This window comes from Natator depressus, chromosome 23 (assembly GCF_965152275.1).
Source record: "Natator depressus isolate rNatDep1 chromosome 23, rNatDep2.hap1, whole genome shotgun sequence".
Lineage (NCBI taxonomy): Eukaryota > Metazoa > Chordata > Testudines > Cheloniidae > Natator > Natator depressus.
In genome coordinates, this window is record NC_134256.1 from 2,727,283 (window position 1) to 2,743,854 (window position 16,572).

Sequence of the window (16,572 nt, forward strand, 5' to 3'; positions counted from 1 at the left end):
CCCTTCCCTCCCAATGCACACCCGCTCTCTGGGCACCTGCCCCTTTGCTTGTGCTCGTTTCCCCCCCCCCCACACTCATCCCTTCTCTTGCCTTGCGCCCCCCCCCCCGGCTCCCCCCTCCAATCGGCGGCGGCCAGGGGCGGATCCAGGGCCGCTCCCCCGCCCGCTGCGGGCAGCCCGGCCCGGCCCGGCCCGGCCCCTCACTGCCCGGCTCTCCCCGCTGAGCGGCCGGCCCGAGCCCCGCAGCCATGGCCGAGGGCGGGGAAGGGGAGGATGATGTGCAGTTCCTGCGGACCGTGAGTGGGGGAGCAGAGGGGAAGGGGTGAGGGGGGGAGCAGAGGTGTGGGAACTAGGAGTGGGGAGGGGGGCTGCAGCACCCCCCCCCGGCTTAACGTGGTTTCTATCACACCCAGGGTTCGCAGTCTGGTTTAATGGGTCTCAGCGCCCCCCACTATACAAACTGTTCCAGTGCCCCTGGGGAGCCGTGGGGAAGGGGCAAAGGGGGTCAGGGTCGGAGGGGGGAGCCGTGGGGAAGGGGGCTCTTGGGTCAGGGCCCAATGGAGGGGAAGGCCGGGAGAATGGCCAGAGGGGGTGGGGGCTGAGCGAGCCCGGCATGTCCTTGGGGTCCCTCTCTGCCTAGAGGGGTGGGGGGGTGCATGCTGACATCCTGGCCATGGGGCAGGGAGAAGAGACAGGGTAGTGGGGTGGGAGTCTCTGGGGGGTGAGGGGAAGGAGCCTGGGGGGCAGAGGGGACAGAAAGGGAAGTTGCCTTGAGCTATGTGATAACCCCTGTCTCTGACCGGCCCCCTCCTCCCCCCCATGGTGACATGGGATAATTAGCTGACTTTAGCGGGGGGGCGGCGTAAATACCATGGGAGTGCAGAGAAAGCAGCCCCCCGGGGGGACAGGGTTTGGCTCAGCCCCTCCCCTCTGTTCTCGCTGCCCTGTCCTGCCCCCCCACCCCGGGTCCTCTCGGCAGGGCCTGCTGAGCCTAGGAGCAAGTGGCTGCCAACAGGTGTCGGGGGGGGGGGGGGGAGCTGGTTCCCACCCATCCCCCTGTTTGGCTCCCACTCAGGGGCCTTCCAAACCTGAGCTGTGTTCCTGGGAGAGCTGCGGGGTGTCTTGTGCCCTGGCTGTGCAGCACCTGACACAACAGGCCCAATCTCTGTCCAGGCCTCTGGGCACTACTGTAAAACACCTAATAATAGCCCTGCCCAATCCCTTGAGCCCCTCTGGGTGGATACTTTAGGCACCTGGTGTCACTTCTGTCTGTGTTGTGCTATTTGGTTTGTGCCAGGACAGAGGGGTGTGCGAAGCAGGGCCCGTGTGCGAGGAAGGAGGGGGTGTGCAAGCTGGAGTGCACGTGCCAGGAAGGAGGGGTGTGCGAAGCAGGGCACATGTGCGAGGAAAGAGGGTGCACGAAGCAGGGTGTGTGTGCAAGGAAGGAGGGTTGTGCAAAGTGGGGTGTGTGTGCAAGGAAGGAGGGTTGTGCAAAGTGGGGCATGTGTGCAAGGAAGGAGGGTTGTGTAAAGTGGGGCGCGTGTGCAAGGACCCTCAGCCGCCGAGGTCTCAGATTTCTGAGCCTTATATAACCGGGTTGACAGCTGGCTCCATTCATCAGGATGGCTGGAATCTGGGGGGAGGGGAGCTCTGGGGGGCAGCCCCGTGGAAAGGTTAAAGGGCCTGCGGGTGTTGGATCCCTGAGGGGCCCCGGTCTGGGTTGTGGCCTGTCTGGGGGGTGCCAGGGCTGGTGCTGGAACTGACTGGCTCCCTGGCCCTGGCTCGGGGGATGTCTGGCCCTGATTGCGCCGTAGGGCAGGGACGGGGGCTGCCGTGTGCGGGGAACTGTACTGATTAATAACCAATCTAAGTGAAATGAAACAGATGGGGGCAGGGGGGTGTGGAGCATATGGGGGTGGAGCTTGAGGCCTGGGGGTGGAGCTTGGGACAGGGTGTGGCATGTGGGGGTGGAGCTGGGGACGTGGGGGTGAGATGTGGTGTGGGGGGGGCGCATAGGGCTTGGGGTGGCAGGGAATGGGGGCATGTCGGGAGTGGAATAAGGGGCATGTGTCTGTTCTGGGTGGGGTGTGTGGATGGGGCTTGCCCCACAGAGGCGAAGGAGGTGGGGAAGGGGTGAAGAAAGGAGCAGGGTGATGGGGGACAGTGACCAGTTGGAGGGGGAGGGGAGAGGTGTGAGGCCACCTGCGCTGGCTGCGGGGAGGGGAATCCCCAGGGCCTGTTGGTAGCCGGCCTTTGTTTGTTTTGGAAATGGTTTTCTGGGGATGCAGTGCGGTGGAGCGGATGCAGTGGAGAGCATGGCTGGCTGGGCTGCCGAGTGGTGGGGGAGGGGATGCAGTGGGGAGCGGGGCTGGGATGCACTGTGGTGGAGGGGATGCAGTGGAGAGCATGGCTGGCTGGGGTGCAGTGTGGTTGGGGCTGGGGATGCAGTGTGGTTAGGGATGCAGTGGAGGAGCGGGGCTGGGGATGCAGTGCGGTAGGGGAGGGGATGCAGTGGAGAGCATGGCTGGCTGAGCTGCAGTGTGGTGGGGGAGGGGATGCAGTGGGGGAGCGGGGCTGGGATGCAGTGTGGTTAGGGATGCAGTGGGGGAGCGGGGCTGGCTGGGATGCAGTGTGGTGGGGGAGGGGATGCAGCGTGTTAGCTCCCCCTGCTGGCGGCTCCTGGTCCCAGAGAAATCCCCACAGGGCCCAGGAAATAACCCAGAGGCAGAATGGGAGCCAGGACTCCTGGGTTCTATCTCAGCTCTGGGAGGGGAGTGGGGTCTAGTGGTTAGAGCGGGGGGGGGGGCTGAGAACCAGAACTCCTGGGTTCTATCCCAGCTCTGGGAGGGGAGTGGGGTCTAGTGGTTAGAGCAGGGGGGCTGAGAGCCAGGACTCCTGGGTTCTATCTCAGCTATGGGAGGGGAGTGGGGTCTAGTGGTTAAAGCAGGGAGCTGGGACAGAGGTTGTGTCTACACCACATTCTCCGTCCGTCCGGCTGCTGCCCCAGCGCTCGGTACCTTCAGCGGGAAATACGAGTACTTGGTTTCATGCGCTGAAAAAAGACGGGGCCGGCGCGGGGTGGGTGGGGGGGGCCGTGTCCTAAATTCAGCGCAGCTGTTCGGCGGGGGGGACGCAGCAGGGAGAGGAGGAATCTGCTGCTGGCTACATTTTCCTCCCAGTTTGTGCATGAAACCAAATATCCCGCCCGCCGCCCGTGTGACACTGCCACAGGACCCGGGGGGCAGCCGCAGCTGGGGGGAGGGAATGGGGACCAGTGGTCAGAGCAGGGGGGGCTGGGAGCCAGGACTCCTGGGTTCTCTCCTTGGCTCTGGGAGGGGAGTGGGGTCTAGCAGGAGCCAGGACTGTGTGTGTGAGTGCCAGTGGGGAGGGCTGGGGGGGCTCCGCGCCCCCCCCCCCCAGCACAGGCCGCACCAGCAGCAGTGCGCGTGGCTGGGTGTGCAGGAATGAGTCTGACAGGTGCAGGCTCCAAAAATAAGCCTCCAGCCTGAGATGGGAGTGATGGGGGGGGGTCCCATTTCGTCCCAGAAACCTCCCCAAATGCCCCTGCCCTACAAAGCCCAGCACACCCCTTGTTTCTCAAGGGCGTGGAGAGGGCGCAGCCAAATCCCCATTTCCTTCCATCTTGTCCTCAAAACCCGGTCCCTGGCGGTGCCGCCCCTGGGGGCCCGCGGGGGGGGGGGCAGGCCGGGGCTCGGTAATTGCTTCGCGGAGCCGGTAATAGCTGCTCCCCCTCCCCGGAGAGGAGCCGTCTATTTTGAGCCGCGTGCGTCTCTTCAGAAGCTGCTGCGGGTGGGGGCTGGGCGGCCTTTCCCAGGCCAGGGATCTGCCCTCGCCCGGGCATTTTCCGGGCGGCACGGAGGTGGGGCTGGGGCGGGAACAGCCCCACCTTGGCCCCCTACTTCCTTGCCACCTGCTTGGTCCTGCTGGCCCGGAGCCGGGCTCTCGCATCACGGCTGGAGTCTAGCTGCTGGGGGGCAGGGCAGTCTGGAGCCCTGGCCCTAGGCAGATCTGTCTGCTGGGGCTCGAGCTGGGGGGGCCCACCCCACCCGCTGTTTCTGGGGAGCTAGGGAGGGCTCAGGCTGGGATGCTGGATGTTTCCTTCACTGCTCAGGTCAGGGCGGCCACTTTGCCTCCACTTGGGCGGCCACTTTGCCTCCCGGGGCTACGTTCTCATCCCCCTCGCAGGAGGCTGAGGGGGCTGAAGCCCCAAGAGGGCCCAGCCTTTGTCACTGACACGCCAGGACTCCTGCCAGGCCTCGATGGCCTCCACCGCCTCCCTGGGGCCACCCCCCGCCCCGCTAGTTCAGGGACCCTCTGCAACCCCACCCCCTCCTCCATGCCATGCCAGAGGCTCCGCGTACCCTTCCTGCCCGGGGTTCTGTGCTGAGAGGGGAGGTGACCTTGGGGTTACGGCATCAGACTGGGGCCAGGGGATCTCGGTTCAATCCCTGGCTCTGCCACTAACTCCCTGGCTGACCTTGGCTAAGTCACTTGGCCTCCATGGGCCTCAGTTTCCCCATCTGTAAAATGGGAATGATTGTCCTTCCTCTGGCTGCCAGAGTTCCATGGATGTGGGGCAGGGACTCTTTCTTGGTTGGGGTCCTTGCAGCGCCTGGCACAATGGGGCCCTGATCTTGGTTGGGGTCCTTGCAGCGCCCGGCGCGACGGGACCCTGATCTAAGTGGGGGACTCTAGGTGCTACCATACCACACACACACACACCCCCTGAGCATGTGCCCTTGCCCTGGCATATTGAGGACCCAGAGGCCCTGGAGGAGGCTGATTCCTGGGGGTAGGGGTCGGGGGCGAGGATGGGGCAGTCGCAGTGGGGGCAGACGCTGGGCAACAGCCTGCCTGGTGTGGGTAGGGCTCTGGAGATGCAGGAGGCACAGGTGCCACCCCCCTCCCTAGGCTGAGGGGCAGGGGAGAGGCCTCCCATTGCTGTGCCCGGGCTCGGTGGGCGCGGGGCGGCTGAGCTCCCCGCAGGGGGAGGAATGGTAGCACAGCGGGTGCTGACCCGGCACATTCCCCTGTGGAAATAGCACCTGCCTTGTAACCCGAGTTGTCCCGGGCAGGGCAGTGGCGGGGAGCACCCTACATGGGGGGGGAGCAGTTGGGGGGTGGGGATGCGCCTGGATGGGTCTCTGGAGGCAGGTGGGTGGGAGCCGAGCAGTGGGGATGGGCTGGCAGGGGCCAGGGGGCAGTCATGTCTGGGGGTGGCCGTGGGGCCTGGCTGGGCCAGTGGGGAGGGAGCTGCATCTACCTGGCCGCCATGAGAGCTGCGGGGCGCTGAGCTCTGCCCCCCAATGCTGGGGGTGGCAGGGGGTTCTCCCCCCCTCCGAATGCAGCAGCACCCCACAACCATCCTCAGCACTATGTCTTTGGCTGCTCCGCCCGCCTTGCGGCTTTAAGAGGTATCCCGTCACTTCCTGTCTTAAAATGCAGGGCAGCTGCTCACCAGCCCCCCGCTCCCCACCCCAGAGGTGGCTGCATCCCAGCGCCAGATAAGGGTTCCCTGTATAAACAGCCCTCGCACTTCACCCCAGAGGTGAAGTTGGGGTGAGGGGTGGGGAATGGGAATAGAACCCAGGAGTCCTGGTTCCCAGCCCCCTGCGCTAACCACTAGACCTCACTCCCACCCGAGAGCTGGGAAGAGAACCCAGGAGTCCTGGCACTCTGCCCCCCACTCCAACTCCTGGCGTGCGCGGCTAATGAGCGCCTGTAGGCAGGCGCCCGGGCAATGAGTTCTGCTCCGAGCGAGCACCGGCAGCCGGCTGCTGTAGCTCACTGAATGTGCCCCCCCACCCCCCCTTACAGGGTCTCTGTTGTATCTGAGCCTTCGCCCGCCCCCGCAGCCCCGCTCTGAAGGGGGCTAATTAGCCCTGGCCTGCGCTGGGCTAGATCCGGAGTGACTCCGGTTTGATGCTGCTGGAGTGGCTGGCTGCCTCTCCGAGTGCAGTGGGTAGGGAAGAGCCAGGGTGCGGGGGGATCCCCCCACTGACGGGGAGGGCCAGGTGCCCGCGGGTGCTGAAGCCTGGGCACTGGTGGCTGCTCTGAGACTTGTTTACGTCCCGGCCTGAGGGGCAGAACCTGCCCTGATCCCCCCGGGCAGAGGGGAGGGGGCATTTGGGGGGGACCTGCAGGGACCATTCACTGTGTTATGGTCGGGGGGGGCTCTGCAGGAATCTCCCCCCCCCACCGGCACCGAAGGGGAGCGGGGTGTAGGGGGTTGAGCAAGGGGCTGCGCGTCAGGACTCCTGGATTCAATTCCCAACGATAGCACAGTCACGAGTGGGGGTGATCCATACACCCCTCCCCTGGCTGTCAGCCACCCCATCCCCTATCAGCCCCCCCCACGGCCCTGTAACCCACCCCCAGCCCCTGTCACCCCCTCAGGCCCTTCCCATGTTACACAGTGTGGGATGGGGGCACCGAGGGGTTTGTCCAAGTCCACACAGTGAGACAGTGGCAGAACCTGGGTTAGAACCCAGGCGTCCTGGCTCTCAGCCTCTCCTTCCCCCCGCAACCACTAGACCCCCCCCCGCTCCCCCTGAGCCAGGGTAGAACCCAGGAGCCCTGGCTCCCAACCTCCATCCCCCACACTCTAACCACTAGACCCCCCTCCCCTCCTCGAGGCTGGAATAGAACCCAGGAGTCCTGAGCCCCCCGCCCCGTCTCTCCCTGCCCCAGGAGGATGAAGTCGTCCTGCAGTGCTCCGCCACCATCCTCAAGGAACAGATCAAGATGTGCCTGGCGGCCGAGGGCTTCGGCAACCGCCTCTGCTTCCTGGAGTCGACCTCCAACGCCCAGGTGAGCCTTCGGTGCCCCCGTCCCCGCCGGGCCCCGGGCCAGGGATGGGGGAACGCGAACCTGCTGCCCGAACCCCTCCCCATCTCCCACCCACCTTTGCAGCCAGAATCCCAGCTCCCTCAGCCCCTTCCTCTCCCACAAGCGCCAGCGCCGTGTGGGAGAATCCCCCTGGGCTGTTGCAGTGCAGGGGCTATGACACATGCATCACCTCCAGTCCTCTCCTTCTTCCCCCACCACTCCACTTGGGGCTGTGGCTCCAGGGCTGCGTGTCTGGTTCCCCATTGGGGATGGGAGAGCCGCCTCTGACCCTCTTCCCTCCTCCCCGCAGAATGTCCCCCCGGACCTGGCTATCTGCTGCTTCATCCTGGAGCAGTCGCTCTCTGTCCGCGCCCTGCAGGAGATGCTGGCAAACACCGTGGAGGTGGGCAGCGAGGTGAGCGCGGGGGGGGGGCATTGCCTGGGGGAGAAACGGGAGGCCCTCTTCCCCTCCCAAGGCTGTGCTTGTTGGCCCCGCGGGTGTCTGGGGCTCAGTGGGGTGTACAGCGGATGCTGGAGAGCGGAGCGGGAGACGGGGGGGGGGCAGTGGGGGGCGGGGCCGTGCTGTGGGACCGGAGAACGGGGGAGTGAAGCGATCAGGGAAGGGAGATGCAGGGCGAGTCTCGGGGCTGGAGCGGAACCAGGGGCCCATCCAGCCCACTGTCCTGTCACCGGCTGCTTCCGAGGAATGGCCCAGAACCCCTGCCCCATGGGATGTTCCCGCCTGACCCCCATGACGAGCAGCCCTCCGAGGCCCCCTGGCTCCTCTGGGCCCCCCTCCATTCTCTCTCTCTGGCTGGGCTCCGCATTGATGCCCCGCCTTTTCGCTAACCTTGCCGAGTGCAGGAACCTCTAGTGGCAGGGAGTTCCCCAGGCTGCCGGCGAGTTGGGAGGAAAAGGCCTGGCTCAGGCAGCTCTTTTGGCTGTGTCCCCTTGTCCCCTCACCCTCTGCCCGTGGGTTATCCTGTGCCTTTTGCTCATGGAGAGGCAGCGCTGGCAGGGGGGGTCTGCAGTGCCCTGGATGGGGGTCCCAGCCAGCCCCCCCCCCCTCCCCCTGGCAGGCGGTCGGTTCATCTCTTCTCCCTTTCTCTCTCCTTTGCTTCTCCACCCATCTGCCGACGCTCTAGGGTGTCGACTTGGACAAGTGGGTATGTGCCGATTTCACTGCAGTGACCCTCCCCTTCCTAAACACCCCCTACCCGTCTCTCACAGGCATCCGCTGGGGTTCCCACCTGCTCCCCCGAGAACGGAGCGCCCCCTTCGGAGCTAGGGCGGCCAAACAGGACCCCCGCTATCTCGGCTAGAGACCCCCAAGGGCTGTTCCCATGGGGGCAGGGCGGACACTGTCTCCTCAATCTCCCACAGACCCCCTTGATTTGCGTCCCAGGGGACGATGCTGATCGTGCCCCTTTGCCTGGCCGCCGGAGGGTCTCCGAGTGCTTTGCCAATCAGATGCTGCCCCATGACCTCCGCGCCAGGCCAGTGTTTGCCTGAGGCCGCGCACTGAGTACGTGGCAAAACTAGAAAGGGGACCCAGGAGTCCTGACTCTCAATTCTCCTGCTCTAACCACTAACTCCCAGCGCCAGGCAAGGGGTCCCTGCATAACCAGCCCCTGTGCCCCACCCCAGAGGTGGCTGCATCTCAGCGCCAGGTGTGGGGTCCCTGTATAAACAGCCCCCATGCCCTGCCCAATAAGTGGCTGCATCTCAGCACTGGGTGAGGGGTCCCTGTACAAATGGCCCCCATGCCCCACCCCAGAGTCAGCTGCATCCCAGTGCCAGGCGAGGGATCTTTCACGTACCATGCAGTGCAGTGGCCGTGTTTGGGCCGTGCTTTGGGATCCCTGGGTGGAGTTGGGTGGTGGGAACAAAGGAGCCTCCGTGATTCCTCTTTTACCCCGATTGAGACAAGGTGGAAACCCCAGTGCCTCCCCTGAGTAACCCTTTCCTTCCTGGCAGCCCCCCCCACACCCCGACACCCCCTTCCATCCTTCGCTCCATCTCCCCGTGACCCCTCCTCCTCCACTAGCCCCTCCCATTCCTAGTTGCGGTGCTGTTTTGATCCCATCCTCCACCATCCCTCCCTTCACCGCATGGTCCCTAAATGCCAACAGGCTGAGCCCCCTGGCGTGGGGCACTGTGCAGGTGTGGGGGGTGGGCTGGGGCAGCACATTTGGTCTGCCCCATGGCCTCGCTCGGCATGCTGGGAGTGGAGGTTTCTGATGCAGGGTCTCTCTGAGCCTCTTTAACCTACTAGCTGTGGGTTGAGACGGCGCACGGCAGAGGGGGCAGGAGCGCTCCTATAACAGAGTGGTACCATGCACATATAGAACAATATGGCCCTTGCGACCAGCAGCTTAATATAGTGCCTGTGAAATAAGGCGCATGCCAGGCCCACGTAATACTGGTCATATTACTTCAATATGGCCCGGGCAATATTGACTATATGAGATGGCCCGCATAACACTGACCATATACAGCAATATGGCCTGGGCAATATTGACTATATGAGGTGGCCCAGGTAACACAGATCATATACAGCAATATGGCCTGGGCAATAATGTGGGCATAACGTGCAGCAGTCCTCCTATATGGTCATATGCCTGTTTAATAATCATATAATAAGCCATATTATATGGTCATACATGGTAATAGGGAACATGTAGTGACCACGTGACATGGCCCATGTTATAATGATCATACGTAGCGGGATGGCCCTATAACTGGTCCTTGCAATAATCGCCGTAGATACACTGGTAATAAGGCCTGTACAATAATGACCATGTGCAGTCGAGTAATATGGCCCATGCAAGAGACCGCGTGTGCTCGAACAATACGGCCTGCCCCGTACTGGCTGTGTATAGTCTAGTAATATGATCCGTAAAATAATGACCGTATATTCTCTAGTAATCCGGCCTATGGACTGTAGAACCGGAGCCGTTATTATTCATGGTGCCAGTAGATAGTGTTCGGTTGGCAGGTGCCATGTAATAACAGGAACCGCGTGTGGGCCAGTGGGCGTAGGGGGGAGGGGGTTTCGCCTGGTATCCAGCATCTCCCGTGCCAGACTCGACCTGTACCTGGGCTCCGGCCGGCAGGGCGTGGCCTTTCCTTCTGACAGCGTGGGGGTGGGGATGGGGCAGCATTGGCTCCCATGGGGGAGCTGACGTAGGATGGTTGCCACTGCCCCCACCCCCTCGCATGCCCGGGGAGAGAGACAAGGGCTCGATGCCACGTCAGGTCAGCCGGGCTGCGCACTGTCCTGGCCCGTTTACCCTGGGCTGGATTCTCGGGGCTCAGAGGCTGGGTGGGTGCTGTGAGCCGGGGGGGAGGGACAGAGGGGAGGGCGGCATCGCTCATGGGCGGTGGCACCCGGGAGCCCTGAGTCGCTGGTCTGAATCCAGCTCATGTCAGCAGTAAGTTGGTCCCCAGTGAGATGAGTTCAGCAGGTCTCAACGCTGTTATTAGCCCCTCCGGCTGCTCCCTGGGTTGTTGGTCTCACCCGTCCTTCGGCGGGCGCTGAGTTCCCTCGCTGACGGTCACCTCCTCTTGTCTGCTTCACCCCAGTCTTCACAGGGCGGCGGGCATAGGACCCTGCTCTACGGCCATGCCATCCTGCTCCGCCATTCTCACAGCTCCATGGTGAGTGATGGGGGCGGGGGGGGAGCAGCGCAAAGTAGGGCGGGACGCCGGGGTGATGGGCCCAGCGGCTGGGGTGCGGTGCAGGGTGGGGACGCGTGCCGGGCGGGACGCCGGGGTGATGGGCCCAGCGGCTGGGGTGCGGTGCAGGGTGGGGACGCGTGCCGGGCGGGACGCCGGGGTGATGGGCCCAGCGGCTGGGGTGCGGTGCAGGGTGGGGACGCGTGCCGGGCGGGACGCCGGGGTGATGGGCCCAGCGGCTGGGGTGCGGTGCAGGGTGGGGACGCGTGCCGGGCGGGACGCCGGGGTGATGGGCCCAGCGGCTGGGGTGCGGTGCAGGGTGGGGACGCGTGCCGGGCGGGACGCCGGGGTGATGGGCCCAGCGGCTGGGGTGCGGTGCAGGGTGGGGACGCGTGCCGGGCGGGACGCCGGGGTGATGGGCCCAGCGGCTGGGGTGCGGTGCAGGGTAGGGACGCTGTTGAACTTAAAGTACTGCACAGGATCTTCTCGGGGGGAATAAGGCAAGCACTACCTTTATTGGTAATACATATATCAATTAACACTGTATCATATGCGTATGATCTATAACACACACACACACACACACACACACACACACACACACACACACACACACACACACACACACACACACACACACACACACACACACACACACACACACACACACTCCGTCTTGTTGTTGTTACCAACTAGTTGCTCCCCTTAACTTCACTGGCCAGGTGAGTTAGATGGAGGAGGGGTGGAGCCGGGGCTTCTGCCAATCCGGATCGATGCTCCCCTGCTGACAAGACGAGACCCAGGGTCCTGCTGCAAGACACCTCACTTTTATAGCAGCTTCCCGCGCATCCCAGTCGAGCCCAGATTCAAAATCTGGGTCTGTGTCCCATGGTCCTTTGTGCTGCTTCCCTCTGGGTGTTGCCCCCTGCTGTTCAAAGAGGGTGTTCCCAAACGAAGGTGCTGGCTTCTAATCCCCAAAGCCGTCACTATGTCGGCTCTTCTTTAGCGAGCCCACTTGAGAAGTTTTATTGTTCTTGGGTCTGGCTTCCATCCCCTCTCCAACTGTTGCAGCTGGCTGGAGGTGCCGGCCTTCCCCGCCTCATTCATTCACACCTCGTTCAGTCAACAGGGCAATTGATCAAAAGGGTGCGGGAAGATCTTATTCTACTTATAGCAAAAAGATATTTTTTTTAACATTATGCCAAGGCTCAGTACAAGGTTTTCTATATAAGGATCTGATACAAAGTTGGATGAAAATAGAGGCATAATACGAAGTCAAATGAAAGTTATGTGAAGATGATAGAATAGAATATCGGGGTTGGAAGGGACCTCAGGAGGTCATCTAGTCCAACCCCCTGCTCAAAGCAGGACCAATCACCAACTTTTGCCCCAGATCCCTAAATGGACCCCTCAAGGATTGAACTCACAACCCTGGGTTTAGCAGGCCAATGCTCAAACCACTGAGCTATCCTGCTTAATGCAGAGATTTATCTACAACGCGTGCTGGGCGGGACGCCGGGGTGATGGGCCCAGCGGCTGGGGTGCGGTGCAGGGTGGGGACGCGTGCTGGGTGGGACGTCACAGCTGAGTGGGATCTCGTGGCTGGGTGGTCCCCAGGGGTATCTCTCGGCGTTGGCACGGCATCACTCCTTTCCGTGGGCCAGCAGGGCAGACACTGCTCCCTCCTGCAGCTCCCCCGGGGTGCCCAAGGCACTGGGCACTCGCCTGGTGCAGGGGATGGTGGCGCTGTGCTGTTTTCCGGTGCTGCTCTTCCAGCGGCCTTTCTCTGCCTCATTTTCCTCCCCTGGCTTCTTTCTGTGCCGGTGAAAAACCCACCCGAATGCCCTTCTGCCTGGGCCCCTGCCAGGGCCCTGCAACCTTTCGCCCTCCAGGGTCCTGCCGACAGCTGGGGCTGTTTTGCTTCGCAGGCGTCCAGGCCGGGCGGCTCTATTTTAAACACCCGCGTAATGCGTTCCATGCTGGGGAATGCCAAGGGGCGACGGGGCACCGCACGTCTCTGCCAGGAGCAAATGCCAGACGTGAGCCACCCCGGGGCAGCCCTCCGGCCCCCTTCCGCAGCCCCGCATCTCTCCACAGCGTGTCCGGCTGAGCCTGGACTCCTGTCGAGAGCCCCTTCCCCGCACGGACTCCCGAGCCCCGGGCTCTCTCGGCTCCATATGGCCCCGGGGAGGATCCCACTCACTCAGAGGATCCCCCCCCCTTCTCGGGGGTTCGCTCTCTCTGGGGCCGCACCTCTGAGCCTCCAGCCGGCCTCTCTTTGCCGTGGGCCCCCTCAGGGAGTCCCCTTGCTCTGGGCCCCCTGGACCCTCACCCCGATCTCCAGCCTGCACTGACTCTCCACCAGCATCACACGGGAGGTTTATTGAACATCTGGACCCAGCCCAGGCAGGGCCAGTCTCAGCCCCGGCCAGCTGGGTCTGGCCCAGCTCTGGTGGGCTCCGGCTATTCCTTGTCCCCAGTCCAGCCGACCCCGCTATGTCCCCTCCCCCAACAGCTCCTCCTCCGTCCTTTGTCTTAGGTCCCAGATAAACAGGCCACGGGGCCTTTGTTCCCCTGCTGGCTGGACCCCACCCGGCGGGGCTGGGCAGGTCAGGGGGTCCTCTCCCCTCAGCCCATTTCCAGCCTCCTGGCCAGAGCCGGGTGGCTCCCAATCTGGAGGGGGTCCCAGGCACTAGTTGCTGGGCACCCAATTTCCAAGGGGTTGTCTGGGGTCCCCCAGCCAGGCGAGGTCACTCCTGCTCCTCTGCAACAGCAAACCCCCTCGCTACACACGCAGCACACATGAGATGCACACCCAGTGAGAAAATCCCCCCCCGCCGTCACACCCTCCGAAAGACGGGGATGGAACCCAGGAGGCCTGGCTCCCTGCTCTAACCCCTAGACCCCGCTCTCCCCCCAGAGCTGGGCAGGGAACCCAGGAGGCCTGGCTCCCACGCCAACGTCCTCACCACCAGGCAGTGCCAGCTCCACTCCGTACTCACCCCGCTGCCTCCGTTTCTCTTCTGCCTCCTGCCCTGACAGTACCTGAGCTGCCTGACCACGTCCCGCTCCCTGACGGACAAACTGGCCTTCGACGTGGGGCTGCAGGAGAACGCCTCAGGTACGGGAGGGGCGACGGGCAATGCGGAGCTGGTTGTTTAGGTGTATTACGGTAGCGCCTGGGACCCCCAGCCATGGACCGGAACCCACTGCAATGCTGGACATTTTCATTGCTCTTAATTAAGTGTATTATGGTAGTACCCCTTAGCCACACCCATGGACGGGGATTCGATTGTGCATGGTATTGCACAGACACTGCTGTTGGGGAAACTGAGGCACATACAGGGGCAGTGACTTGTCCAAGCTCACCCAGCAAGCCAGGGGGAATAGAACCCAGGAGTCCTGGCTCCCAGTCCCCCCCTGCTCTAACCACGAGACACCACTCCCCTCCCAGGGCTGGGGATAGAACCCAGGAGTCCTGGCTCCCAGCACTAGATCCCACCCCTTCTTGGACCCAGATCACCGTGTGATCTGCGGCAAGTCCCTGCCCCGCACTGTGCCTCAGTTTCCCCACTTGCCAAGTGTCACGGAGTCCCTGGGCAATGCTCTGGAACTGCTCCCTATGAAGCCAGTCAGGACTCTGGTGAAGTCTCCTCTCTGCGAGCAGCCTGTCTCCAGGGGAAACAGCTCACCCAGCTTCCACCTTCCTGGGGCTGACCTCGGAGCATTCAGCATCCCCTGCCCCTCCATGCACTTCCCACAGCCAGTCCGCCCAGGCGGGGTCCTGGGGAAGCCAGAGGGTCCTGCCCCCCAACTTCACAGTCAGACGTGACTCTCAGCCAGCCAGTAAAACAGAAGGTTTATTAGACGACAGGAACATGGTCTAAAACAGAGCTTGTAGGTGCAGAGAACAGGACCCCTCAGCTGGGTCCATTTTGGGGGGCAGTGAGCCAGACAGCCACATCAGCCCTTCACTCCATGTCCCAGCCAGCCCCAAACTGAAACTCCCTCCGGCCCCCCCTCCTCTGGGCTTTGTCCCTTTCCCGGCCAGGAGGTCACCTGATTCGTTTGTTCTCCAACCCTTTAGCTCTCACCTTGCAGGGGGAAGGGCCCAGGTTATCAGTGGCCAGGAGACAGAGTGTTGCCATTTAGATACCCTGGGCCTTTGCTCTGCAACAATTACACCCCCTTATCCCATCACCTAGAGACTTACGAAATGCCTAGGGGAAACTGAGGCACCCACACAGTATTCAGAGGAAGCATTAAGAACAGTCCCTCTTCGTCACATCCAGGATGCAGCGCTGTGTAGCTGCCAAGCGTTTCCATTCATACTGTCATGGTTTGTCAGCATTTGCCCGGCTGAGGGGCCAGTGCCAGCCGCAGACGCCTGCCACCTTCCTGCTGGGTCGGCAGCACCTCCCTGCTTGGGTGCCCCTTAAGCCCTGACTCCCTGACCCCAGGGGTTCGGGTGCAGAGCCCCTTGGTCAGCTGGCAAACCCTCAAGGGGGCTCGGCCGGCACCTGGCTCTGCTCAGACTAAAGAGAGATGGCAGAGCGGGACACCCGTGTGCCCCCAGTTCCCGTTGGGGGTTCCCAGCTGCTGGGGTGTGCCCCCATGGGGTGAGTCCTGGCCCTGTTGCAGTCCATGGGACCTGTGCCCCAGTAGGGCCAGGTTCCTGCCCTGGTGCCCTGGGCTGGCGGGAGGGTCCAGGGCAGGGTGGTCTCCATGTTCCAGACTTCGCGGTGCCCAAGGGAATGGCCCTGAGAATTGGGAGGGGAGCCAGAGCTGTCCCTGGGCCCATCCCCTCCCTGCCCCCCTGGCTGCTGGCCGCACCCACACCCTGTCTGTCCCGACCCCAGGGGAAGCCTGCTGGTGGACCATCCACCCCGCCTCCAAGCAGCGGTCGGAGGGCGAAAAGGTTCGAGTCGGGGACGACCTCATCTTGGTCAGCGTCTCCTCCGAGCGCTACCTGGTGAGTAGGGCCGTGCACACGGGTGTGCGTGCCTGCCTGCCTGGGTGTACGTGTGCGTGTGTGTTGTGTGCGTGCACACACGTGGGGCATGGATGTGTTTGCACATGTGCAGGGGGTTGTGTGTCTGGATGTATGCAAGGCGGCATGTGCGTGTGTACCAGGCTGGGTGTGCAAGCCCCCTGTGCGTGTGTCTGCTGACCCAATGACAAGACCCAGGTATAGGTAGGTGGGAGAGGCAGGTGGTTCTGGGCCCGGACTCCTGGGTTCGTGCTGGTGTAGGCAGCACCCGGGGGGCTGTTCCAGCTGTCTTCCCTGGCTCTCTGCTGACCTGCCCTGCCTTTCTGTCTCTCTTCCCCCTCCCAGCACCTCTCCACGGCCAGCGGGGACCTGCAAGCCGACGCCTCATTCATGCAGACCCTCTGGAACATGAATCCCATCTGCTCGGGCTGCGAGGAAGGTCAGTTCCCCCCTGCCCTGCTCCCAGGGGTTGTGGGTTCCCAGGGATCCCTCAGCCCCTGTCCCATGCCAGCCCTGGGGGTGGCCCCTGAGCCTGCGGCCATGACCCTAACAGCTGGGGGGCTGCGGGTCCCTGGGTAGAGGCGATTCCCTGCCCTTCTGATAGGAGAGAGAAGGGAGAGGGGTCAGGACTCCTGGGTTCTATCCCAGCTCTGGGAGTGGAGTCGGGTCTGGTGGTTAGAGCAGGTGGGGGGCAGGGAGTGGCTGGGAGCCAGGACTCCTGGGTTCCCTGAGTCATTGGCCCTCCCCTCCCTTGCACTGATATTTGCTGGTTTCTCGTCTCCTGCCAGGGTACGTGACGGGGGGTCACGTCATGCGTCTCTTCCACGGGCACATGGACGAATGCCTCACCATCTCCTCCAGCGAGCAGGGTGAGGAGGAGCGCAGGTACGGCCTGGAGGACGATTCGACACCCACCCCAGCGAGGCTCGAACCTGTGGCCTTCGGCGCTGGGAGCTCGAGCTAAGGGTGTGGCCTGGGGGTCTCTGCCTTGGGCAGGGGGCTGGGGGATGCGGAGTGACGTGGTCGTGTGACCCAGGGGAGGAGCAGCCCTGGAC

The 16,572-nt window shown here is 63.2% G+C and overlaps 1 protein-coding gene across 1 annotated transcript in view; it reads left to right on the forward strand.

The window, feature by feature from the left end:
• The first annotated feature begins 209 nt into the window (after positions 1 to 209).
• RYR1 (ryanodine receptor 1) overlaps positions 210 to 16,572 on the forward strand; it is a 94,675-nt gene continuing 78,312 nt past the window's right edge. The window contains 8 exon segments of the mRNA XM_074937940.1: positions 210 to 296; positions 6,712 to 6,831; positions 7,160 to 7,264; positions 10,435 to 10,509; positions 13,570 to 13,648; positions 15,387 to 15,499; positions 15,863 to 15,956; positions 16,306 to 16,402. Coding sequence (XP_074794041.1) covers positions 249 to 296; positions 6,712 to 6,831; positions 7,160 to 7,264; positions 10,435 to 10,509; positions 13,570 to 13,648; positions 15,387 to 15,499; positions 15,863 to 15,956; positions 16,306 to 16,402 — 731 coding nt within the window. The 5' untranslated portion in view covers positions 210 to 248.